This window comes from Lithobates pipiens, unplaced genomic scaffold (assembly GCF_037356315.1).
Source record: "Lithobates pipiens isolate NorthernLeopardFrog02 unplaced genomic scaffold, aLitPip1_a1.2 Scaffold_8, whole genome shotgun sequence".
NCBI classification, from domain to species: Eukaryota; Metazoa; Chordata; class Amphibia; order Anura; family Ranidae; genus Lithobates; species Lithobates pipiens.
The window spans coordinates 177,449,224-177,477,017 of record NW_027507903.1 but is presented as its reverse complement, the minus strand read 5'-3'; the positions used below and the strand labels follow the sequence as shown (position 1 = coordinate 177,477,017).

At 42.4% G+C, this 27,794-nt stretch overlaps 1 protein-coding gene across 1 annotated transcript in view; it reads left to right on the top strand.

The window, feature by feature from the left end:
• LOC143962763 (chloride anion exchanger-like) overlaps nucleotides 1-25,964 on the top strand; it is a 177,162-nt gene extending 151,198 nt beyond the window's left edge. Inside the window, exons 18-21 of the mRNA XM_077472197.1 lie at nucleotides 8,028-8,082; nucleotides 11,100-11,245; nucleotides 24,684-24,749; nucleotides 25,704-25,964. Of these exons, the coding sequence (XP_077328323.1) occupies nucleotides 8,028-8,082; nucleotides 11,100-11,245; nucleotides 24,684-24,749; nucleotides 25,704-25,727 (291 nt within the window). The 3' untranslated portion in view covers nucleotides 25,728-25,964. The remainder of the gene's footprint in view (nucleotides 1-8,027; nucleotides 8,083-11,099; nucleotides 11,246-24,683; nucleotides 24,750-25,703) is intronic.
• Nucleotides 25,965-27,794: the final 1,830 nt, after the last annotated feature.

Below are 27,794 nucleotides of genomic sequence, written 5' to 3'. Positions count from 1 at the left end.
GCAAAAAAAGTGACAAAAGTGTTAAAAATTACAGGAGATGGTCTTTGACAAGTCCTTTATTAAAGTCTTCTTTCATGTTCTTTCTTCTGGTCTTCTTCCTTCTTCTTTTCTTCATCCTTCGGTTTCTTCATCTTCTTCCTCCATCTTCTTCTTCCTCTGATCTGCTTCTTCTTGCTCCGGTGTTCTCATCCGGCATCTTCCTCCACGGCATCTCTTCTTCGTTCTCGGGCCGATCCACGCAATGGGAGGCTCCCGCTGTGTGACGCTTCTCTTCTTCTGACAGTTCTTATATAACGGAGGGCGGGGCCACCCGGTGACTCCGCCCCTCTGACACACGGCTCCATGCATCAGAGGGGGTGGAGTCACTGGGTGGCCCCGCCCTCTGTTATATAAGAACTGTCAGAAGAAGAGAAGCGTCACACAGTGGGAGCCTCCCATTGCACAGAGCAGCCCGAACGAAGAGGAAGGAAGAAGCGGATCGGAGTAAGAAGATGGAGGAAGAAACCGAAGGATGAAGAAAAGAAGAAGAAAGAAGACCAGAAGAAAGAAGATGAAAAAAGACATTAATAAAGGACTTGTCAAAGACTGTCTCCTGTCATTTTTATCACTTTTGCCACTTTTTTGGTGAAATGGTAGGGGTTTTCACTCAGGGGGGAGGGATCTGGGGGTCCCCTTGTTAAAGGGGGCTTCCACATTTCGATAAGCCCCCCGCCCACAGACCCCCACAACCACCAGCCAGGGTTGTGGGGATGAGGCCCTTGTCCTCATCAACATGGGGACAAGGTGCTTTGGGGGGGACCCCAAAGCATCCTCCCAATGTTGAGGGCATATGGCCTTGTACGGTTCAGGAGGGGGGCCGCTCTCTCGTCCCCCCTTTTTCCCTGCGGCCTGCCAGGTTACGTGCTCGGATAAGGGTCTGGTATGGATTTTGAGGGGGACCGACCCCCGCGCCATTTTTTTTTTGCCGCGGGGTTCCCCTAATATCCATGTTCTTGAAGGGGAACCCATGCCGTTTTTTTTTTTTTACATTAAAGTCGTGTTGTAAGTCGCGCTGTGATTAACATTCAAGTCGTGTCCAAGTTGCCCTGCCTCCCATAGTCATGCTGGAAGTCGTGTTGCCCCTGTGTGAATGGACTGTTATGATACAAGTTCAATAGATACAGATTGTTATTGTAAGAGTCACGTCGAATCTCCTATCTGTATCGAACTGTGTCAAAACAAAAATAAAGCATTTATTTATGTCGGATCTTTCCTTTTTCGAACTCTGTGCTTTCGTTATCGTTTTGACAAAAATACCTGAAATTCAGACGAAAATGCATTCGGACGAAAACGAATGCACGTGTCTAGTGCCTGGTGGCCATTCACCAGAAGGAGCTAGTGCTAGGAGCATTATGTGTAGTGTTTTAGGATATCTAGAAAAATCAGACAAAGTATTATATGTACTGTGTCCTATCAGGAAAAAATGTAAAAAAAAATTATAGTTCTTCTTGAAAGAGTAACGCCACTTTTGCTGAGAAAAACAATCCCTTGGTGTTCAAGGTACACTACAAGGATTTTAATAAAGTTTGTTGCAGATTTCTACCCGTTTCTGCTCTGAAGAAACATCTGTTTTGTGCAGTGTGAAACTAAATGAGAGTGATGTTTTCAATATTAATCTGCTGATGCGCTTGCAGCATTCTAATGAGAACAGTTTCAGGGTCTGCATCCCTATAGAAGTGCATAACCCCCTGGGAGTATTGTTATCCGTATATTATATTTGAGATTTAATATCGCTCAGATAGGATTTGGGTTAAAGGAGAGTTCTTTGACCATAAGTGAAAGCTTTAACATAATAACAAAAATGTATTGGTATATAGTAAAGTAGGCCTAGACTAATATACACATAAATCTATCTAATTATACAGGAAAAGGGTAAAAATCATGGATTACATGAAGGAATACAGAGTATATTCCTTAACCACTTAAGCCCCGGACCATTTGGCTGGCCAAAGACCAGAGCACTTTTTGCAATTCGACACTGCATCGCTTTAACTGACAATTTCACAGTCATGCAATGTGGCTCCCAAACAAAATTGACGTCTTTTTTCCCACAAATAGAGCTGTATTTTGGTGGTATTTGATCACCTCTGCGGTTTTTATTTTTTGCCCTATAAACAAAAATAGCACGACAATTTTGAATAAAAATAACACATTCTTTTTTACATTTTGCTATAATAAATATCCCCCAAAAATATATAGAAAAACATTTTTTTTCCTCAGTTTAGGTCAATACATATTCTTCAACATATTTTTGGTAAAAAAAAAAATCGCAATAAGCGTTTATTGATTGGTTTGCGCAAAAGTTACAGCGTCTATAAAATAGGGGATAGTTTTATACACTGGCAGAGAAGGGGTTAACCACTAGCTGGCTAGAAAGGGGTTAAGTGTGTCCTAGGGAGTGATTCTAACTGTTAGGGGGTGTGACTACAAGTGGCGCATTATTGATCATCGCTCCCGATCACAAGGAGCTATGATCAGTGACAGTGTTACAGTGTTGCTAGGCAGAATTAGGAGATGCTTGTTTACATTAGCATCTCCCCATCCTTCCTCTGACATGATCGCGGGTATTCCCACAGACATCAAGTCCGCCGGACCCGCGATCCTACTCACGGAGCTCGCAGCAGGGTTGCGCGCGCGCCACTGGCGGCGCACACAAGACCACATGGTGACAAATTTAAAGGGACATACAGGTACGCCCATTTTCCTAGCCATTTCATTCTGTCGACGTATATGTACATGCGGCGGTCGGCAAGTGGTTAAAACATTAATCTACAAACAGTAGGACAGAAAATACATAATACCAACATATTTATATACAAGTACAAGGGAGAGTTCTTATATTTACCATTCCCCTAGAGGTCCCATTCACGTGACTGCTCTGTCATAGAGTGTGTGTATTTCCCTCCCATCTAGTCTGTGTATATCATTACAGGCTGATACCTCATTGGTTGGTATGGCGTGCCTCTGATTGGTGGGCTTCCCTATTCCTGGTTCAGGATTGGCTGCCTCTCCAATCCCTATACTTTGCATAAGTCAGCCCCCTGTAATTCAAATCTTTGGCATCGACTATTTTGAGTGGGAGACTTAACTTGTAGGTACATGACCTTCAGGAAAGGTAATTATCAATGATGGTTGACCCTCATTGCATATCTAAACATGGGATCCTTTGAAGTGAGTATGTGTCGAACAAGGAGGTTTGGGTCCCTTTGTTTGTATATACAACTTAGGCACCGAATTGTCTGTCTAACAGACACTTCTGTGAAGCTATGTTGCACGCCCTCCATAGATACAAGCTAAATTAAATATATTCATAATTACAATATTTTACAGCTATTAATGGAGATTTCACATAAACTCATAAGGCAACAGTAGCTTGCCAAAAATTATATTTTTGCTGCATAGGAGGCCTAAAGTCTGAAGTTTCAGACTCCCCCCGCTCCCCTCTCACTGGATGTGATTAACAGCAGCAGGAGATAATGGATCTTGCATCTTCCTTGTCCATTGAGGAGTGAGAGAGAGAGAAAGCAGCACTCGGGCACAGCGCTGAATCAAGATCAGGCTCAGGGAATTATTTAGGGGGAGCTGGGGGGGATATTTACCTTAATGCAGAGAATGTATTAAGGTAAAAACAAACCTCCTGTCTTTACAAACAATTTAAGTTTCAGGTTAGTGTTTGGTTTGTCTTTTCTTCTTTTCAATCAACTTGAGTGCAACCAGCATGCCGGCTATAGCCGCTAGCAATAATCATTGTCTTCTCCTGGTGGCTTCCCTCACCAGGAAAAGACAATGGCTCAGCAGGAGGGATTCTGTCTGTGTTGATGGGGGAATCAAGAAATTTGCTCTGTGCATGTCCAGTCTTACCGTTTTAACCAGTATTTGGAGTGCGTCTGGTGTATTCAGCTGATATTTCATTTCCCAGACCACACAGGCCTAATTGGCATAATATAGGGCGCTCTTTACACCTTTTATACAGTACATCTAATCTTTAACAGCAGGTTGCCCTAATACTTCAAATACTAGGTAAATACAACAACTCAATTTACTTGGCAATGAGCAATAAGGTATCAGCTGGATGTAAGTGTGTTTGGTGCAAGTTCAGTAATGCGTCCTACGCTTTGCCAAATTTGTTGAGACATTCCCTAGATTCACAAGTGGCTTTGGAAAGCAGTAACGCTGTATGAATCAAAGTTTTCGAAAAGCTTTTGAGGTTCAGGTTTTCCCACTGTATAGATTACATTTTTTTTTTTATTTTTTTTTAGCAAAGTAAAGTATGGAATTATTTTTAACAACCTGAAAGAGAAACTCTTTGCTCTATAAAAGAAGGATATATATTCAGAGCACTCTCGTTTCCAGAAGCCACTGGAACACTGAGGGGGGTAAATCAGGAAAAAGAGTCTCATCTGTGATATGAGCCCAGAGGTGCTCAGCTCTTAGGACTGTGGAATTCATATCGGTATAACAGTGGTAGCAGTCTGGGCTGGGGGGTAAAAAGAATACCTGTTTTTTCCAATGTACTATATGTGGGTTGCCAGCCCCCTTTTTATTGTAATAGGTGTACACATGCATGTGTTTGACTGCAGTGTCTTATAGAATTGCTGATTTACGGTTTTGGGTATTGTGTTATTCTGGTTGTTTCACAAGAACATATGATCTTGACAATAAATATATTTAATATTTATTACCTTATCGCAGTCTCATATTTTATATAGTATGAAAAATATAGATTTTATAAACATTTGTGCAAATACTGTGTACTATAAAAATCTGAGACTACCATCTTCATACTCTAAAGGTCCTTTTCTTCACAAAAATATATTGTTTTCATGAGTAAATTTTTAGTCACTAATGTGCATTTTAGTATATGAGAAAAAGGAAAAATTGACCAGCAGCAATAGGTTAAGTAGTTGGATCGTGTTCACAAATTAATCCACCACATAATGTCTATAGCCGGCTTTGCCATCTATTTACAACCTATGTATAATCTTTTTCACTTTGCTATATACAGTACATTGCTTTGATTACTATAGCTAACAGGGATGTAAAATTAAAAGCTAATATTCTCTTAGCACACTAATTGTAAGTGCAACGGCAGCTGAGTGATAACTGACCACCTCTAAGAATAATCATACATATATCATATTTAATTTGTCATGCCGCACTCGCCTTTAAAAATAAATTTTTTCATAAAATGTTTACAGCACATTGAAAATAAATGATATTTTATGTAACCAACGTCAAAAAATATGCTAGAATGTTGCTGCATCCATAGGGATAATGCTCAATATGTAATCTATTAACAAAGACAGGTCACCTCTAAATCCAAAAAAGTTCAAGAATACATAATATGTAAATAGTCAATTGTTTAACAGCTTGCCGACCGCCCTATAGCAGATTTATTGCTACAGGTTGGCTGTTCTGTGCAGAATCATGTACAGTATATATGTGATTCTGCACTTCCTAGTAGGGGGCGCGCCGCTTCTGCTGTGATTGGATTTGGGGATGTGCTGGATTTTGTTTCCCTGCTGGACGTGCTGGATTTTGTTTCCCTGAAAAGTAGGCAATACAATTCAGCACCTCCCTTAGTAAAAGCAGAACACTGTGTACACAAAAACACTGGTTAGGCACACAGTTAAGCATTTTATTGCCCTAGATTTGTAACCCCTTCCCTGCCAGTGTTATTGGTACAGTGATAGTGCCTATTTTTAGTACTAATCACTGTATTAGTGTCACTGGTTCCCAGAAAGAGGCAGTTAGTGTCAGATTGTTCGCTGCAATATCGCAGTCCCACTAAAAGTCGTTGCTCACCATTAATAGTATAAATAAATACAAATTTTGGTATATATACAATAGTTTGTAGACCCTAACTTTTGTGCAAGCCAATCAATATACGCTTATTTGTATTTTTAAAATCAGAAATATTTTTGAAGAAATCAAATTTTATTTATTTTTTTATTGGACATGTTTTATAGCCAAAAGTAAAAAATATTGTTTTTTATTTTAAAAATTTTTAGTCTTTTTTTTGTTTATAGAGGCGCAAAAAATTAAAAATGCAGTGGTGATCAAATACCACCAAAAGCAAGCTCTATTTGTGGGGGAAAAAAATGACATAGTTACATAGTAGGTGAGGTTGAAAGAAGACACAAGTCCATCAAGTCCAACCTATGTGTGTGATTTTATGTCAGTATTACATTGTAAATCCCTGTATGTTGTGGTCATTCAGGTGCTTATTTAATTGATTTTTTTAATTATCAATGCTCCCTGCTGAAACCACTGCCTGTGGAAGAGAATTCCACATCCTAACCGCTCTTACAGTAAAGAACCCTCTACGCAGTTTAAGGTTAAACTGCTATTCTTCTAATTTTAGTGAATGGCCGCGTGTCTTATAAAATGACATATATTTTATTCACAGCATCATATGACAGCGCAATTGTCAGTAAAAGTAATGTAACACGGTGCTGTATCGCAAAAAAAAAAATGGCCTAGTCATGAAAGGGGTAAATCTTGCAGAGGTCAAGTGGTTATTAATAAAAAGACACCCTTTACCTTTATACCCTTTGTAAACTGTTCATTGCTAGTTGCAGTAATACACAGAGTAGGTGGCCTGGATAGTTGAAACATCATTCTCTCCCTATGTTTTGATACAAACAGTGTATCGAGAGCTACATTTCCTTGATGTGATGTCACTCAGTTGGTTTGCATACAGCACAGTGTCACAACAGACGTATTTAGACAAATCATCTCTTTTTCTCAAGACTGGCTGTGCAGGCCAGTGGTCAGACTTTCTATCTAACAGATTGTCTGCCGAGTCCATTTATTGGTCAAAGCCATATAAAATTAGTATTTATTAAAAAGAAATATCATCTTTATTAGAAGAATATGTAAATAGTTTAAAAGCTAAAAAGATTAAAACAAATATTAAAATCTAAATACTATTCAAATGCAAATAATATTGTATTCATGTTTAATCCTTTAGGCGCAATAGTGTCCATATCATAAATCTATTTCGATTCTTGTCTCAATGTCTTATACATATAAATGCTTCCTGGTCAATCTGTTTCACTACCTCTATTACACGGAATGAGATCCTTTAAGACTATTTTTATCCATTATTTTAAAATGTTTAGAGGGTGGGGATTTAACATTCCTTGATAGGATGTTACAGAAATGTTCCTTGATTTTTTTTAAATGTTTATTCTTAACTCCTTGTACGGGCATTGAATACCATAGATAACTTCTTTGGTGGTAAAGGTAGTATAACTTTTAATATGATATTTCCTTTTACCCTGTTACATTGTAAAGCCCTTCATTTACCACTCCTTGTAGCTTGTTTGCATGGCATACATACATACATTGCTCGTAAATGTTATCTTATCTCTTAAAGTATGTGTCTTTTTAGTTTTTGCCCATATTGATGGTGTAATGTTAAGACTCAGATTATTGTCCTTAAAAATAAACATCAGCCTTTCTGATAATAGTTCCAACAAACTATGTTTGTGCTTTAGGATTGGCCAATTAAGTTCTCTTGTAATGTACCCATTCTCACTAAATTGTAAAGCCAGTTCTTTGTCACTTTACTGCATCTACACCTTAGATGTATAAATTGGCCTCTTGGAATGTTTATTACGCATTTTAGAAGATGACAGCTAGAATTCTAGAACTGTTACAGTCTGCTTATTTTTTTCGAGATGTTTGTTCACAGTCTATTATTTCCCACAAAAATGTTTAAGTCCAAGCAACTAACCTCCGGATACATAAAGTGTAATAACATTAATGTTTTTAAAGTTTGTTCCACTATGACCACAACTAAACGCAATTTAGACAACTGGACAACTAGAAATAAATAACATAATTTTTTTTCTACACATGGCATGTATAACCATAGAAAAATTATACTTAATACACTATATCGGAATTAGTTACAGGTTAGAAAATGATCTATGCCTGGCACTTATTTTTTATATCAATTTCCATTTTCTTATTTTTAATAGATATTAAAGGAATTCAATAAAGTTGAAGTGGACACCTATATTGCGGGTGCTGATTGTAAGTATCATTTTGTAAATTATCTGTAAATTTTAATCTGCTAAAACCAATTAGATTTTTGCAATGCAGACACACAGTCTAAAAAGAATGCCTTTGTGTATCATTTTATCCTATTCACAAACATGAGGTTTAGTACTATTTTTCTAACTTATTTATTGTATTGAATGCTTTATGCGTTACCTTGCAAAGGTCCCCTACTCCCTAACACTTCGTATATACATCAGCATAGGGTTGCCAACTCCCCACAATTTTTTCTAACAATAAACCAAGAAAAATGTACTTACAGAACCCAATTTTTTACTGACAACCTAAAATATGACAAACTCTTGATTCAAACAACAATCTTGCTTTATCGTAAGTCAAACAGTCAACAGTCAAAAAGTCAAACAGTAAGTGTGACGAAAATGTAACATGTTTCTTTTTTTTTTTCTTGGTTAATTGGATGCTTTGGACTCATTATTGAGAACTGATGTCTAGACTGCTATTTGCATCTCTTCTTTGTTGCACTGATTATTTGCTGGTTATCATGCATTAATATTTTAATGTCACAGAGATAAATGTGCAATATTTTGAGTGATCTAATGCTTCACCTTGAAATTATTGATGAGGTTGATCAAAGAAGAAGTGCAACCTACACTGGACAATGGCTGCAAATAGCCTGGAATGATCACACATCATTATTAGTAGTAAAATTGGGCAATGCAATTTGATCCTTCCGGTTAGCATGGTAAACAAATACTACATTACAGTACAGTACTATGGCCTTATCCAGCCATTTCATCTATGACAAAGATGTTCAGTTACTGATAATGTATTGATTACCTACACAATAGAGTTTATATGACAACAAATTAGTGATAATAAATATATATATAGAGAAATAATAGGGTTGATCAACTTAATGAGTTGATCATCCTAAAGCAGAGCCTACGTTCCACAGTCACAAACAGTGAGCAGGAAGGCTCTTTATTGCAGAAGAGACATGCAATGTCTCTTCTGCAATATGATGCACCTACCTGCCTGCTTGGTGTCTTCTATAGCATGTAACATGAGCTGCGCATGAGCAGTTCAGCTGACACTACCAGCCAGGACTCTACGGGCAGGGATGACTGACTCCTATGCAAGAGTTTAATAATACTATGAGGGCACCATCCTTCAAAAGTAGTAAATAAATTTCAATGTGAGCAAGATCAGCTGCCCCATTTAAATGTATGACACTTCAACTATACAAAAAGCAATAAAAGGTAGGCGCTAGCCATTCTATGCAATTAATATATAATAATCTGTGAAAAAATCAATCAAAATGTCCTTATGTGTAATATAAAGTCCATATAAGGAAATCCCCAATTATGTGATCTTGTGAAATCATGTACATAAACGGTGATTTTTCTTCTTAATATAACAAAGTGCTCTTCCATGTGCCAGAGTGAAATTTACTTATCAAATGGTAGCAGCTGTGTAGCAGTAGGTTTTATAAAAAATCCCAACAACAGTAATCATATAATAAATATGCTCACATTTGGTAGGTGCCAGGTTTCCTTGCACCCCCACTCGTGTGTTCCTAGAGCCGTTCCAATAGACTGGATATGACGTGGGGGGAAAGACCAGACTTGACGTCAGTGGCAAAGCCTCAATGCATTTCACATGCAGTGCATCCTCAGGAAGCTTATCCATGGCCATTTTGTTAGAGTCTTAAATAACAGAAAGTCAGTGATGATTGGTAGGATTGTAATTTACATGATCCTGAGGGAAAAACTAAGTTTTATAAACCAAATATTGGTCCAAAATGAGCTGTGTGTGTTGGAGCTTACTCTCTTCATAATCCATCAATAAAATCAAACAATTTTAATAACACCTAAAACAACCTAGGTTGACTAACAATAATTTCAATCTTTTCTAATATAAAACCACATGTGTAAATTAAGTTGCCACCCAATCCTACTCTTGGAAGATATTAATTAATTAATTCATATTTTGCAAATTTATACAATATTCACATATAAAGGACCCTTGTAGCTTAAAATATGTAGGGCGTAGCACGAGATGTCTTTATAAATGTGTTGATGAACACATTGATAATATTCAAAAGGGACTGAGTTCACACAGTGTTTCCAATCACTTTAGATTAGCACATAATAGGGAACCATCTCTTTTAGGTTTCTATGGTATACATAGGGTGGTAAAAAAATTAGAGGGGGAGTGATTTGCGTCAGCAGGACTCTCAAAATGAGACTAGATGGATAAATGAGCTCAACACTTTTGCTCTATCTGGTCTCAACATTGATATGGACCTCAATTGTTTCATTAATTGTTTCATTAATGATTTTTGAAGACTCTCAGATCATTGTTATGGGTGGTTTTGTTTTCTATTTTGAATTATGGGTATATTTTTTTTTGGTTTGAACTCTATTATTATTTAATACAGGGTTAAGTCTACCCTCATTAGATGATATCTGGGAACTCTATATAATTTATTTGTTGGAATATTTGGGGTGCTTCTCACTATTCTTATTTAAAAAAAAAAATTGAGTTTTAACTTTTTTTTACTTTTTATGTCACATTTGTATATACATACGTTCTTCAGCTCTGTGACCCGATCGCGGGAGACGAGTGGCGATCGGGTCCACTGGTCCCACGGTCACAGAGCTCAGGACCGGGTGGGCACTTAAAGAGCAATGTACCGGTACGTGCTTGTGCCCAGCCGTGCCATTCTGCCGACGTATATATGTGCAGGAGGCGGTCCTTAAGCAGTTAAACTCTTAAAAATACTGAAACACTACAATTCTAAGATTCATACCCTACTGTGAGGACTTAAATGTTATCATCACAATGTTTTTATGATTTGTGACTGGAAAATAGGCAATCGGATTTCTTCAGCAATAATCATATAGGTGAAATCTGAAATCATAATGATTTGTGGAGAAATTGTGACTATGCAATAAGTATTGTCCATAAAACACAAAATTTAAAATACCGGTAAGCTGATAAATAGAAAATGTTGTCTTCTGTTTCCCCAGGTTCCATTCTAGACAAATTAAAGAGAAGTGAATTTTTTGATAAAGACATCAAAACATCGATATTTTATGTCACTGTCCACGATGCAGTTTTAGATGTACTTGAAAGAAAAGGCATAGAGGATGCATTCAAGTGTGACCCAGAAAAGGTAACATCTGATTTAAATGTTCATAGTATGTTTAAGACAAAGAATACATGATAAAGTACTTGTTAATTGGTTGAGACCTTCTCATTATCCTGGGGAAGCATCATGGGTTTGATCCCACCTCCAGCAAAGGCCATGAAGTGCTCAGTAAAGAGTGTATTCCAAATGTTAGGGCTGGGGATTGTCACATAATCCATATAGAAGGCATGGCTCCAACCTTAGCAGGAATGAGAGTTCCAACCATTGGTTCCTTGTATCTTGCCTTAGTTGCTACGCAATCAATCATGCCTTTCAAGATACAAAGACAAAGGCTGAAAACAGCCAGTGAGTCAGCGCTCCACTGATATACAGAAAGCAATAAACTGATAGCAATTAGTGGCAATGAATAATAACGCAAAGTCCAAAAAATATAGTGGCATCCAAAAAGGTCGATGTAGAAACAGTGTGTATACTATCACCTGCAGTCTCTGGCAGCTACTTACAGGTATGGGAATCCTACAGAAACATGCAACAGAAAGAAAGGTCACCAGATCAGCAGGAGTAAGAGATAGGTCAAATTATTCCATATTCACTTACATACAAACTTTCAGAGTTCAGTGTACAGGGTGGGTGTGCAGAGCAGAGTGAACAAACAGCCTGGATGGACTGGAGAAGCTGCAAGTAGTATAACTGGGACCCATTGTGGAAAATGGAAACTGGTGGCATCTCCAGCAAGCACACATGCCCAACAGAAGCTGGGAACAAACTGGGCTGCCCACAATGCATTTGAGGCCCGGCTTCCTTCATCAGGCATAACTGAGGTGACGCTGGAATAAATGTACCCGAATCCTGCCTTTCAAGTAGAAATAAAGGCAAAACTTTTCTTTCAATTTTTGATAAAGTAAGGGAGGGTTATAACCTCTGTTACATTTTTTGCAACCTGTGTCCCATTGGAGAGATTTCCCTTTACTTCCTGTTCCATAGCCAAAACAGCAAGTCAGAAGAAATCCCACCAAAGTGAGAGAACCAGGAACTCTCAGTTGTGACCAGGGACCCAAGAATTAGTGTCCCCATAGGAAGATTTCCCTCTATAACTGTTCTGAGGACAACCTACAATCTAGGATTTACTTTCATTATTGATCATAATGGTTAACATGACAAATAGGGTACACCTCCCTAACAGGGACACAAACAACAATACAAACCTGACAAGTGTTCCAATCCCTAACAACTCTGTCCAAAACTAAAAAGTTATTGAAAAAATAAACAAGGTATGGTACATACAAAAAAAAAGGACCAATACGGTCTCCATCAAATCACATGATATTCACAGATGCAATCGTCACATACAATGAATGTACACGTTTCACATAGGTCTACAAGTCAGTACATGGTATAAAATGGTTACCGGATTCAGATCATCTCCCCTAGAAATCCGCCCACCCCTCCCCTTCCCGTCCCCATTCACCCATACCCAGCTCTCCTACTAAATCCTATCTGCAGTAGCTAACAGTGCTCCGCAGGGGGCAGATTAAGTTATACATGTAGCAGGGTTTTTAAACCACCTGTCCCAGATCTTCTCATATTTGACAGGGCATCCCCTGTGCAGGTATATAAGCTTCTTAAAAGGCAAGACACCGTTGATGTCACCAAGCCATTGGGAAATCGTTGGAGGGTCAGGTCTCATCCAGACTCTAGCAATCATTTTTCGAGCAGAAAATAGGATTTCATGTAAAAATATTTTAGTGTATTTGTTCAAAGCCGTGTCCGGGAAAATACCCAACAGGCACAGCTTTGGCTGAAGTTCGGCTGGGGAACCCATCGTATCATGTAGAAACCTCACCACCTGGGACCAGTACGCCTGAATCTTAGGACACTCCCAGAGAAGATGAAAAAAGGTACCAGACGCACGTGCACACATAGGGCAGGTGCCAGGGCACTCGCGCCTGTACCTGGAGACCGTGAGCGGCGTGAGATACGCTTTGTGCGTAATAAAACTTTGAGTTAACCGGTCAGAGAGTCTGGGCGATGCTAATTTACAGGTATCCAGCGCATCACTCCATTCATCATCAGTAATAGGCCCCAGTTCCCCCACCCACCTATTTTTTAAGAGAGAAGGCAGCTACAGTCATGGAAGGGAGTGATAACATAGCATAAAACTGTGAAATTAATTTTTTGGGATCTGGGTTTTTAACTGCCGCCATCAGTGGATTGGGAGGTACAGATGGGTCACCTGTAGGGAATTGGGCACGGTAGGCGTGCTGAATCTGCAGATATCTATAATAAAAGTGGTTCGGGAGCCCATATTCCGCCTGTAAAGCGGAGAAGGATTTCAGCTTGCCATTAGTAAGTATGTGAGACATGTAAAATATGCCCTTCCCGCACCATGATCCGCTATCCACAATCCGTCTGAATTCTGGGAGGCACCAATTATACCAAATAGGGGTGTACTCATGCAGGGGTGGGAGGCTCAGCTTAAGAGAGGCAATGCGCCACACCCTCCTGTAATGGTAAAGAAGAGATGTGGCAGACTCCCTCCCTCCTCCCCTCTCCGGCCCCCCAACTATCGCCACCATCGGGTCTAAGGTAGGCCCGATCCAGGACGGGCACAAAAAGCGCAAAAACCTGTCTTTATCCGTTTTATCAACATGGAACATTTGCGACAACTGAGAAGCTATATAATAGACATTAAAGTCCGGCATTGCCAATCCTGCTAGGTCAGTGGGTAGATATAATTTTTGCCATGCTAGTTTGTGTCTACTGTTACCCCACACAAAGGGTTTTAAGAGGGCCTCTATCACCTTAAAATGTTTAAGAACCAGGTAGACGGGGGAGTGCCAAAGCACATATAAAATTTTAGGAAGGAGAATCATCTTGATCAGATTTGTACGCCCCATAACCCCCAGGGGAAGGCGCGCCCAAAGCTGCGTTTTTTGTTTAATCAGGTCAATCAAAGGAGTTATATTAAGTTTAATGTAGTCAGACGGGGATCTGGAAGTCAGGACACCAAGATATTTAACCGTGTCTACCCTCTGCAAAGGGAGCAGAGCACTGTCCCTAGGGGGCGGGAAACTGTCCAGGGGCAAAATCTGTGACTTGTCCCAGTTAATTTTAAGACCGGAAAACTTACCGAAGTCTTCTATCAGTGTCAAAGCAAGGGGGAGTGATTGAGTCGAATCATTCAGGTACAATAGGGTATCATCCGCATAAGTGCTAATCTTCTCCACTATTCCACCCCTACCCAAACCCACAATGCCTACGTGTTCACGAATTGCGATAGCGAGTGGCTCCGCCGCCAAAGCATACAGCAAGGGCAACAGAGGACACCCCTGCCTAGTCCCTCTAGACAGAGAAAACCGTTCCGAGGGCCAGCCATTCGCCAAAACCTTGGCCACCGGGTTTTGATAAAGTAATTGGATCCACCTAATAAACTTAGGCCCTATACCAAACCGAGCCAGGCAATTCCATAGGTATCTCCACTCAACAGAGTCAAAAGCCTTGGCGGTGTCCAAGGCGACTATTATCCTGGAACCAGGGTCATCATGGGGAGTCTGGAGATTAATAAACAATCTACGGAGGTTAAACGACGTGTTTCTACCGGGCATGAATCCCGCTTGATCCATATGGATCAGTGAGAGGATTACGTTATTGAGCCGGATGGCAAGAATCTTAGCAAGTATCTTAACATCAACCTGCAAGAGGGAGATAGGGCGATAAGATTCCGGGAGGTGCGGGTCCTTTCCAGGTTTAGGGATTAACACAATAGTCGCTTCTGTCATGGATGGTGGGAGTTCGGCGTTCTGAAATATGGACTCATAAATTGCTAGAAGCCTAGGGGCCAGTAAGTCTATGAAAGTAGAGTAAAATTCTATCGGCAAGCCGTCTGAGCCCGGGGCCTTGGATGGTGGGAATGTAGCAATTGCTGAGACTATTTCATCCCGAGTCAGGGGTGCCTCCAGCTCAGAGACCTGCGCCTCGGACAATTGGGGAAACTGCAATCCATTTAGAAAAGATTCCATCAGGGAGGGGTCAGCCGAGGCAGTAGAGGTGTACAGAGAGGTGAAGAAGTCACGAAACATCTGCGTGACCCGTATTGGATCCGTCTCAAGTACACCCTGCGGCGAGCGGAGGGAGATCACCACAGGAGGTCTCTCTTCACCATGAGCTAGATAAGCCAATAGTTTCCCCGCTCGCTCACCATGCTCAAACGACCTCTGTCTGAGAAAGAACAATTTCTGTTTGGACTTCTCATAAAGCAATAGGTCAAGTGTTCTGGAACAAAGTCTAATACTATCTGCCTTTTCTGCCGAGGGGTCGCGTACAAAATCCTGTTCCAGCGTCTGTAGAGTATGTGTCGCCTCAGCTACCTTAGCAGCAGAAGCTCGCTTTACCCGGTTAATTTGGGTCTGTAAGGTCATTCTAGCATGAAGTTTAAAAGCTTCCCAAACTACATACGGTCTGGCCGAACCCTCGTTAGTCTCAAAAAAAGCCCGCCACCCCGATTCAAGGTCCCCATCGTCAGGGAGGAGAGTTAACCAAAAAGGATTAAGGCGCCAAGACGTTAGGGGATGAGTGTGCCGTAGGGAGAGTGTCATCCAGTAGGGACAGTGGTCAGAGAGCGATCTGGGGCATAGGCCCACATCATCAAGTCTAGGGAGGAGAGAAGCGGAGAAGAGTATGAGGTCTATACGGGACATGAGTGAGAGTGATGAGTAGCAGAGAAACATGTGAAAACGCGTTGAGTTGGATGCCTAGTACGCCATGAGTCCATCAAGTGGAAATCGCGGAGAAGTCTGGCAAACCTGGTCAGGGAGGGGCCCGGGGTAGCCCGAGTGGGGCACGCCATCCTATCTAGGGACCTGTCTAACACATTATTAAAGTCCCCCAGCCACACCACGGAGGCAGTGGGATGAAGGGCCATATAATTAAATCCCTCAGACAGCACTCCAAACTGGAATGGTGGGGGCACATAAAAAGCCATTATAAGAAACATATCACCATGCAGTTTGGCCTTAAGAAATACAAATCTACCCAAGGGGTCGATGACCGAATCCTGGAGTTCAAAATGTGTGTGTTTAGCTATCAGGAGGGAGACACCCCTGGAATGGGTAGTATGTACTGAGTGATACCCCCAGCCTATCCAAGGACGCCGAAGCGCCCTGAGCATAGGACCCTCAGCATGTGTTTCCACTAAGGCCACCACGTCTGCCTTCATTTTTTTGAGCTGCCCAAAAACTGCTGACCGCTTAATAGGGTCCCCCAATCCCCTCACGTTCCAGGTAAGGAATTTCAGTGTGGCCATGGGTGTTTATCAATCAATGGTGAGACTCCAGGAGACAGATCAACCCACAAAAACAGAGCAGCCACTGCCTGCCCACCCCGAATAAAGGGAGGCCCCACCCCTCCAACCAGACATACATTGTACCATAGAAAACAGTAATAAGAAAACTCAAGAAGAAAAACAACAAAAACCTGTGTACCCCAGAAAAACCATACACCCCCCTCCCCGCCCTGCACTGACCCCAATTAGTGCGGGCATTGACCCCAAACCGCCAACAGGGCATAAACAATGTCCAACTCGGACAGGAACAACCCCGCGACTGGGAATCACCCATCTAGACAGGAGTAGAAAAAAGCAACATGTTATGCCGGTTGTTCCAATCCGAGAGGCACATATTGAAACTTCGGGCGAAACTTCGCTGTATTATGTGACACTATAGGACTGCGCTCACAGAGCAGAGTGAGCTTGTTGGTTATTTGGTCCCCTCCGCCGGCCAGGAGGACACACAAAAAAAGAAAAAAGAAAAAGAGAAAGAAAAAAAAAAGGGGGAAAAAAAGGGGGCATACATTTCCATAATAAGTAGTCAAACAACCAAAGATAAAGTTTCAACATAGGCACCGGTGAGGGTAGCTGTAGCGCACAATGAGATAACACTTGGCCAATGCCTGTTTGCAGAAGACACCAGGCCAGAGTAAGGAGTTCCAGCACAGACGGGGTAGGGGAACCTGTCCACAGTCTCTCAGGTAGGAGTATGATCCAGTGCAAAGTGGGTCCAGGCGGACAGGTGCCCCGTCACAACAGGCCCGCTCCAGCCATATGTGTATTCCAATGAGAATGTTAAGTCACATGAAGCAAAACGGAGACAGTCAACAGCACAACAGTTTAGGTCTGAGAGTAGTGTGCCTAGTAGGGAGAACTGACAGGCCATGGCATGGTCAGTGAAAAGGTGTATAAACACGGCCCCAATCCAGGGAAACTGGTACAGTAGGAAGTGTGTAAATGGAAAAAAAAGGGCATTGTCATCTTTGCACATATACTCATCTGTCCGCATCCCGACGCTCAAGCCACGACAGCACTGTTTCAGGATCCTCAAAGAAGTGGGCCCGGTCCGTGCCTTCCACACGCAGACGAGCAGGAAATAACATGGCATACTTTATATTCTTGATGCGCAGGCGTCTCTTCACTTCCATAAAACTTTTGCGTTTTTTCTGAACTTCAGAGGAGAAATCAGGGAAAACTGCCACGGTTTTGTTTTCAAAAGGAATATTCCCCTTTTCCCTGCTAAGCCGTAGAAGGGTGTCTCTGTCCCTAAAATTCAGGAATTTGGCAATAAAAGTACGGGGGGGCGCCCCCGGGGGGGGAGGCTTGCCTGACAACCTATGTGCGCATTCCACTGCAAACATGGGGGAGAATGAGTCCCTGCCATAGGTGTCCACAAGTAACTTTTCCAAATAAGTTGGGGGGTCTCTGCCCTCCACCCCCTCTGGCAGGCCTATGAAACGCAGGTTACATCTGCGAATTCTGTTCTCAATGTCATCCTGCTTCTGAAGGATTTGATGTACTTGGTGCTGCATGGCCTCTGAGGAGATCTGAAGGGGGGGGAGGGAGTCCTCTACATTACTCAGGCGGGTTTCAGCTTCAGTGACCCTCTCCCTAAGCTTCTGAAAGTCTTGCCGAACCAGCGATATATCTACCTTTACCTCCTCAATCCTGGCTGTGAGGTAAGTCTGGCAGTTCGTTACCGCTTCCTGGCAGGCCGTAATTGCATCGAGGAGCCTGTTCGTATCTGCGCTCCGCGCGTCCTCCTCCCCCTGCATGGCGGCGCCATCTTGGTCTGCGGGGCCTGGTCCTTCATGCCGGTATTGTGACAGTTTGGCGGCCGCTGCACTGTTCCGCTTCGTCGGCGACATGTGCCCCACGGTTGTCCGGTCAGCAGTGTGGTTAAAACGGAGGAAAAAAAGGTGATCTGTGTCTCAGGATAGGTATTCAGGATGTATGGCCGGCGGAGCTCAGCTCACATGCATCCTATCTCATGCTGCTCCAGGCCACGCCCCCCAAAACTAAAAAGTTATACTTTAACTTTACACATTACTCTACAAAAAGCCTTAACCCCAGGAAGGCCATGGAGACTTAAATGTTTTAGATTTTCATGTCATCAGTCCACCAGCGCCCTCTTTAATTTACAGGCCTTTGCCAAGACATGTATCCTGCACCAAAATCGTCTGAACCACAAATGCTGAAGTTTAAATTGTATGCTATAGGAATGTTCCTTGTTGCCCAAACAACCAATCAACTTCCATTCCTGCAGTCTGTGTTTGAAAATGATGTATACTGACTGATTGCTATTGGAAAAATATTTTTTTTTCTGTAGCACACTTTTATACAGCAGCCCTTTAAGGGGAAGTTTAAAACAGAGGTTGTATATTGCATACAGTATAATGTAGGTATACATTACAGCCCAAAGCCCATTCATTAAATGCAGGCTGCCATGTGGAGCCTGCAGTCTGTACAAGAGACCGGCTGTGACCTCTCACCAGGAAACTCTCCTCCATTATTTTTCCCTTTTGCCACAATCAACATGGTGCCCAATAAAGTCCTCTCTCTCTCCCCAGCCACACTTCTGCTCGTCTACAGCAACATGGTATGCACAGCATCTTATGGCAATGGGTTGTCTTTCTGCGCAACTTTATTGAGGTCACTGAAATATAGACAGAGGCTGCAGCCCGAGACAATGGTGCGCTATGGGAGTTGAATCCGGGGGGAGACACTTCATGTGTGTATTTATTACAGGTCTACGGCGCTGGCACACAGATCCATGTCCATCCTACAATGGAGGCAGAGATACTCACATTTTCATTGGTCCTTCTGGTGCCGGCATAATCTCCTGTGTGCCAGTTTTCGGGCCTCTTCAGTGGCCAGCGTGGAATCCCATCACTACTGTGCATGCGCGGGAGCTAGTCATCCCAGCACACAGGATAAGGCCAGCCATTGTAGGCTTGCGCAGCTCTGCTTACATTTCAGGGATTGTTGTGATCAAGTAGGTACAGTAGGTGTTGTTTATTGGAGAGGACACATTGCATGTCTTTTCTGAAATTAATGCCTGCCTGTTCACACCAAGTTACAATGGAACTTTACTTCTGCTTTAAAAATCATTAAACTGTGATATATTAATTTTTCATTTTGGGGTTTAGTACCACATTAACCACTTCCCGACCAGCGCACGACGATGTACGTCGACAGAATGGCACGGGCAGGCATATTGGCGTACAGGTACGTCCAATATTCGATGCCGCCCTGCCATCGGGAGCGCGCCGCCGGCGACGCGCTCCCGCGCTGGTCGGGACCCCCGTGAGTCCGGTCGCGGGACCCGCGGACTCGATCGTCGCGGGCATCCCCGCGATCGTCTCACGGAGCGGCCGAATGGAGGAAATGCTGTGTAAACAACATTTTTCCATTCTGCCTAGCAACTAGTGACGCTGATCTCTGCTCCATGTGATTGGAGCAGAGATCAGTGTACACTAAATGAAAGCCCAACCCCCCCACAGTTAGTAACACACCCCTAGGAACACTTAACCCCTACACTGCCACCCACTGGTTAACCCTTTCACTGCCAGTGTCATTTACACAGGAATCACTGCATTTATATAGCAGTGATTACTGTATAAATGACAATGGTCCCAAAAATGTGTCAAAAATGTTCGATGGGTCCCCGACAATGTCGCAGTCACAATAAAAATCGCAGATCGCCGCCATTACTAGTAAAAAAAAAAAATAATAAAAAATTATTAATAAAAATGCTATAAAACTATCCCTATTTTGTAAACGCTATAACTTTTGCGCAAACCAATCAATAATCGCTTATTGCGATTTTTTTACCAAAAATATGTAGAAGAATACGTATCGGCCTAAACTGAGGGAAAAAAATGTTTTTTTATATATTTTTGGGGGATATTTATTATAACAAAAAGTTAAAAATAATGCGTTTTTTTCAAAATTGTCGCTCTATTTTTGTTTATAGCGCAAAAAATAAAAACCGCAGGGGTGATCAAATACCACCAAAAGAAAGCTCTATTTGTGGGAAAAAAAGGACGTCAATTTTGTTTGGGAGCCGCGCCGCACGACCGCGCAATTGTCAGTTAAAGCGATGCAGTGACGAATCGCAAAAAGTGGTCTGGTCTTTGACCAGCAAATTGGTCCGGTCTGAAAGTGGTTAAGGAAACCACTGCACATCGTTTACACTACAATACAATACAATAAAACAAGAAGGAAATACACACAGGGATACTAGTTTAAAACTAGTGAGAATAAAATATGCAGCTCTAAAATAAAAAAAATGATCTGATGAATAATCCCAATAAAAACTTCTGGTGGGAGCCCACTACTTCAATAAGCAAAAAAAAGAGAAAAGAAGATCCCACAGTGCTTATACCTGAGTGATAGAGGTGGATGCACTATCCACTGGAAATAGACATGGCTGACCCTGGTAATGTGTCTGTTATTGGCGCACTATACATTGTCAATGATGCCCAGGGATGGAAAGGCAGGTCATCCTCTTCTCTGACTAGGGGAAAGAATATTCAGAACCCCCTGAAATTACAGTGTTCGGGCACTCTTTCTTCCACTTGCCAGGTAACAAGTTTCAGCAACACCAGCATCTCCTGCATGTGGATTTGTGCGGCTCTATGTACCCTCCAAAGTGGTCCCCAGTGTACTTTGTTGCTGAAAGTTCCAGCTTTTCCATTTACAGGATGTGTTTGTACAATGCTCACAAGTGTATGGAGTTTTAGATTTTGTAGAGGACATGCAAATGCCCGGTGTGCCCTATGGCCAGTCCAGGCCTGATGTGATGTAAGAGCAAGTTATGTATGTAGATAGTGTAGAAGTGGGCCATCTCACAAGTAGAGATGGGCGAACTTCCGACGGGACGTTTCGCGTTCGCGAAACGCGGCCGAAAGTTTGCGAACCGCAAAGTTCGCGGCGGGCCTCATTGACTTCAATGGCAGGTGAACTTTAAAAACCTACAGGTCATATTTCCAGCCACAAAATAATTACTAGCTGTGCACACATAGTCGTCCCATCACATGGCCACTGACATAACACATGTATGAAGTGAATCTGGGATCGACAACTACAAGCATTCTTTTTTTATATGTGAAATTTTGACAATTCAGGACTCAGGAGCGCATGAAGGCAATGGAGGAGAGGAAAGGTCAGGGTAGGCTATGACGAGGGTGCAGGAGATGATCACAAGCACCATGATATAGAGCACTGACACCAGCACCGTGATAGAGTGCACTGACACCAGCACCGTGATATAGAGCACTGACACCAGCAGCGTGATATAGAGCACTGACACCAGCACGTGATATAGAGCATTGACACCAGCACCGTGATATAGAGCACTGACACCAGCAGTGTGATATAGAGCACTGACACCATCACGTGATATAGAGCACTGACACCAGCACCGTGATATGGAGTACTGACACCAGCACTGTGATATAGAGCACTGACACCAGCACCGTGATATAGAGCACTGACACCAGCACTGTGATATAGAGCACTGACACAGCACTGATATAGATCAGAAAATAATTCCTGTGACTCAAGCGGAAGGTATATGGTGGTGGTGGTGGTGATGCTAGTGTCTTTGCAGTTCGAGGGGATGAGGAGGGTGCAGAAGAGTAAGGCTGAGTACTAGCTGTGCACACATAGTCCCACCACATGGCCACTGACATAACACATGTATTAAGTGAATCTGGGATTGACAACTACAAGCATTCTTTTTTTATATGTGAAATTTTGACAATTCAGGACTCAGGAGCGCATGAAGGCAATGGAGGAGAGGAAAGGTCAGGGTAGGCTATGACAAGGGTGCAGGAGATGATCACCAGCACCGTGATAGAGTGCACTGACACCAGCACCATGATAGAGTGCACTGACACCAGCACCGTGATATAGAGCACTGACACCAGCACCATGATAGAGAGCACTGACACCAGCACTGAGATAAAGTGCACTGACACCAGCACTGTGATATAGAGCACTGACACCAGCACCGTGATAGAGTGCACTGACACCAGCACTGTGATATATAGAGCACTGACACCAGCACCGTGATATAGAGCACTGACACCAGCACCGTGATATAGAGTTGAGCCACTTTGGCTCAAGTCTGTTGCTCCTGCCCTACCCCTACCACCCCTGCAGAAGGGCCTGCCTCTTCCTCTGCCTGTCATTTTTTAAATGACCCTGTGACAAAAGTCTCTAGAGAAGTGCAGTATGTATGTGGAAGAAAGTATATAACACCCCGCTTCAATCTGTTGTTTTTGGGGGCCACTGGTCTATCACACCAGTTATAATACTTTTTTTTTATTGCGTTTGTAGCTCTTTGTAGTATCGCTGCAGAACCGCTCAGCAGTCACAATGCTGCACAGTGGAAATGCACTATACTATGCTTTCTATATGTGCAAGTATTTTATACGTGTATTACACACCTATATACTGCACACCAAATAGTACACCTATACCAGTCCTTACAAGGACCTTTGTGGACCAAGTAGCTAGTGATTTGCAGACTGTACCTCAGTCCCTACACTGATAAAGGACTGCTGCAGAATAGGGCAGCAATCTGCAGCAGTGCACCACAATCCTTCAAATAGTACACCTATACCAGTCCTTACAAGGACCTTTGTGGACCAAGTAGCTAGTGATTTGCAGACTGTACCTCAGTCCCTACACTGATAAAGGACTGCTGCAGAATAGGGCAGTAATCTGCAGCAGTGCACAATAACCCTATATATTGAACACCTATACCAGTCCTTACAAGGACCTTTGTGGAACAAGTAGCTAGTGATTTGCAGACTGTACCTCAGTCCCTACACTGATAAAGGACTGTTGCGGAATAGGGCACCACAACCCAATATATTGTACACCTATTCCAGTCCTTACAAGGGCCTTTGTGGACCAAGTAGCTAGTGATTTGCAGACTGTACCTCAGTCCCTACACTGATAAAGGACTGCTGCAGAATAGGGCAGTAATCTGCATCAGTGCACCACAACCCTATATATTGAACACCTATACCAGTCCTTACAAGGACCTTTGTGGACCAAGTAGCTAGTGATTTGCAGACTGTACCTCAGTCCCTACACTGATAAAGGACTGCTGCAGAATAGGGCAGCAATCTGCAGCAGTGCACCACAACCCTCCAAATAGTACACCTATACCAGTCCTTACAAGGACCTTTGTGGACCAAGTAGCTAGTGATTTGCAGACTGTACCTCAGTCCCTACACTGATAAAGGACTGCTGCAGAATAGGGCAGCAGTCAAGTATAATATTCTTTCTATATTTGGAAGAAAGTATATTATGCGTGTACAACCCTATATACGGTACACCTATACCAGTCCTTAAAATGACCTTTGTGGACCTAATAGTAATAGATAGCTAGTGATTAAACTGACTATCCCTGCTGCACACAGCGTCCTGTCCCTCCCTGCACTGACAAAAGACAGGCTGCTGCAATCACCAGCACAGCAGTGCACTCAACCCTATATACTGTACTACACCTATACCATACCAGTCCTTAAAAGGACTTTTGTGGACCTAATAGCTAGAGATTTGTGTCACTACAGTCTCTCCCTGCTTCACACAGCGTCCTGTCCCTACACTGAAATAAGACAGAATGTAAGATGGCCGCCAGATCAGGTCTATTTATAAGGTAGGGGGAATGTCCAATTGTCCATGTGCTAAAATGTCTCAATTGGCTGTCCTGTACCCCATGATGGATGTGTCATCATGGGTCAAAGTTCTTTCACACTCTAAACACATATGTCCGCCTGGCGAACAGCGGCAATAGTCTGCCGTTCTGGCAAATCGCGAGCAAGCAAAATTTGCAGCGAAACGACCGCCAGGCGAACAGTTCGGCCATCCCTACTCACAAGCTTGTAGAGATATTGGCCCAGGTGCAATCCATGGAAAAAGTATTTAAAATATAAAGCAGGCAGTAGTGGGAACTTACAAAAGTAGGAATTTACCAAGGTTTATTAAACTATGTTTGAAAATTCCTCCCTGCTGTAAGTCCCACTGAGTGCACCTACTGCCTGCTTCATATGTATGTATGTTTGTAATGTATATAAGTGAACATTGCTTGTGAATTTAAACTTTTTTGGTTTTTCATAGGAACCTGGAACCATTTTATCCTTATATGGTGTTACAAATGGAACCAACTACATCAAAGATCACGTTGTAAGTAAAATAAATACAGTATGTCAGACTTCATATTTTATACCCCTCATTTTGAATTAGTGTGCATGCTCTACTGTAACAAGAAATCTTTAGAGCTCTGACATGACTCCACACAACAGATGTCTTTTTAGGTTGACAAAGTCATTTACCTGTTGTAAACTGGTATATAAATTTTGTAGCATTCAGAGGCGCACTGATACCGAGCATCTGTACAGGAGCTCTGTGCTTAATGGAGCTGAGCTTCCTCCCTGCAGCTGTCCCACAGACAGTGCAGCAGCCAAGGAGCTGTAAAGCCAGGTGGGTGGAGCCTGATGGGGATTCGCAAACATTAGTTTCCCATCAGGTCCACTTCCTTTGATTAACAGCAGGCAGTGGGCAGATGCGTAGCCAATAGAAAGCCTGCTATTGGCTGTAGAATCTGCCCACTACCTGCTGTCAATCAAAAGGAGAGAGTGGACCTGATGGGGAACTAATGTGTCAGTTTCCTCCTCAAACTCCACCCGCAGTCAACATCACTAGTTGGCTAGAGGCTGTCAGCCATGAAGCCGACACTGTTCTTAACAAGCAGTGACAGGTGAGGAGGGCAGGAAGTAGTGGAAGCAAATATGTTGTCTGTTACACAGCGTGCAGAGACAGGAACTCTGCCTCTCTGTACGCCAACTTAGAGTTTGTCTTAATTACCTGCAGTTTTATTATCTGCAAACAGGAGATAATTATTTTTGAATTTGATGTAGTAATGGTGAAACTCTGTAAATGTGGCTCTGTAGCATGTATTTATAAAGACATCAAAATGGACCGCAGGGACTTTTTTTTTAATCTGACGCAGACCATTTTAAAGGTCCATACTGCCAGAAAAGTGTTTCAAAGACTTTATTGAATTTCCTCAATTAACTTTTGTTTATATTTTTTATTGTATATATACTTGTGAACTGACATTGTGTTTCTTTCTTCCAGGTCTCCTCTGAAACTAAATTCTAATCTGTTGACTGTATTATAGATATATCAATGAAGCATTTTCTGCTGGAATCACAAATGTTTCTGTCCTTTTATATTGTATATGATGAGTAAAAATGGAGCCTAAATACATCAATCTCTTATCTATGTTATGTTACCTAATATGTTATCTATGTGATGCCATTATTGTTAATAGGAATCATTGTGTACATTATTTTCTCTTACCAACATATGCAATAAAATGTTCATCTTATCAATCAATATCCTAGAGATTCTAGTGGAAACTCATACTCATGTTTGTGTGAGTATAACCTGTCATTGTTATGGGGCCCAAAGCAGCTGCCTCATACTTGCCAACTATCCCAGTTCAAATTCCCTTGTCCTTTGAAGTTTTAGACCTGTGCTGTGTCCCGATATCTCAAGGTGAAGTGCTGGTACTAATGCTGCCCAGCTCTGCCCTATTGTTGTGCACAGATGACTCACCTTCAGACCATGTGTTTACATGTAAATAACCATCATTTATGTGATTTTAATAACATATTAGATGGGTATCACTAACCCATCCAGACTTCCCAATTCAGACCTGACTCATTGGGCCACGGCTCCTAATCTTACAGAGATCTGGTGGTGGAAACATCCCCAGGATAAAAGGTTCTTGCACCTCTCTGCTGCCCATCTTTCTGGCTCCAGGATAGACCTCATTTTTTGCACCACTTCCACTATATCCATTGCCTCCTCGGAAGTGTATCTGCCAGCTAGGATCTCAGATCATTCTCCACTAGAGGCCGTCCTGTGGCTGGGCAGGGGCAGAGGGGGAGGTTACTGGAGACTTAATACAGGCAGGCTCCGGCATAGTAAAGTGAGGGAATTTATGAAATGGAAAATTGCCCAGTATTGGGAGCTAAATGAAAATACAGTGGCCCCCTTGGTGACCTGGGAGGCCTTTAAAGCCACTGTGAGTGGCGACTACATTTCAGCTGGTAAGGGGACCAGGGTTGAGTATGCTTCCCAGTTGGTCAGACTGGAGTCACAGGTGTGGGGTGCTGAGGCTAATTTCACAACAGACACTTCTTCGGAGGCGAATGCTTCTCTTGCTCAGGCAAGGAGATCCCTCTCCATTCATTACACTGAATTGACCACCTCGGATGCCAAGCTTTTGAAGGCCAGACTTTGCAAAAATTCTGCTCCTATTATACCTTTTGTATCGTACTGTTCCACGACATACATTGTGTTTTTCAGCAGCTATCTTAACCCTAACTAACAGCAGCAGATGTCTCTCTGTTAGATGCTGTGATTTCGGTGGAAGAAATTTAGACAATTGTATGTCTCTGAGCTTGTACCACATCTCCAGCAGCTGTACGCTGCTTATCTGGAGGAGAGTTGCTTGTCCACCCCCATGCCTTAAGTCCATATCCTTTTCATACCTAAACCTGGGAAAGATAGCACCTACTGCTCTGCATATTGGCCCATATCTCTCCTCAATTATGATTTATAAATTCTTACGACAATCCTTACCACCATATTAGTCATGGTCCTTCCATCCCTAGTAAATATAGACCAAACCCGGTTCATGCTGGAGAAATCCACGGATGTCAATCTCCATAGGGTATATACTTGTCAGGGCTGAAAACAGCCCTTCCTTCTCAAAGCTGGCCCCTCAGCTGTTGGCTAATTGCCAGCTGCTTTCTCTCCACAGTGACTCACCTGTTGATGATATCCTGCTCATCAGTCCTGCCTACGTAAGCCACCCAGTCCAGATGATCTCTTCTTTCCCCTTGGTCACATCTCTAGAGATGCTCTCCTGTGTTCCTGTTAAAGATTTGCTTGTCCGACATTTCTTCTTGTAAACAAAATAATTAGGAAGGTCTGCACTTAGGACGTGTGTGAAGGTTGCAGCCTCCCCAGAAAAAACCCAGTTGGAGGGCTCTAGGATATAGAACGAAAGAAGATGTGAAGGAGCGAGTGACGCTACCTATATGTCAAAAAGTGCTCTACCAAATCACTCTATAGTGACTAAGTATTAAAAGATACAGTGTTATTGTGGAAAAAATTATAACAAAACAGTTACCGTAAAGGTGATAGTGTAATAGT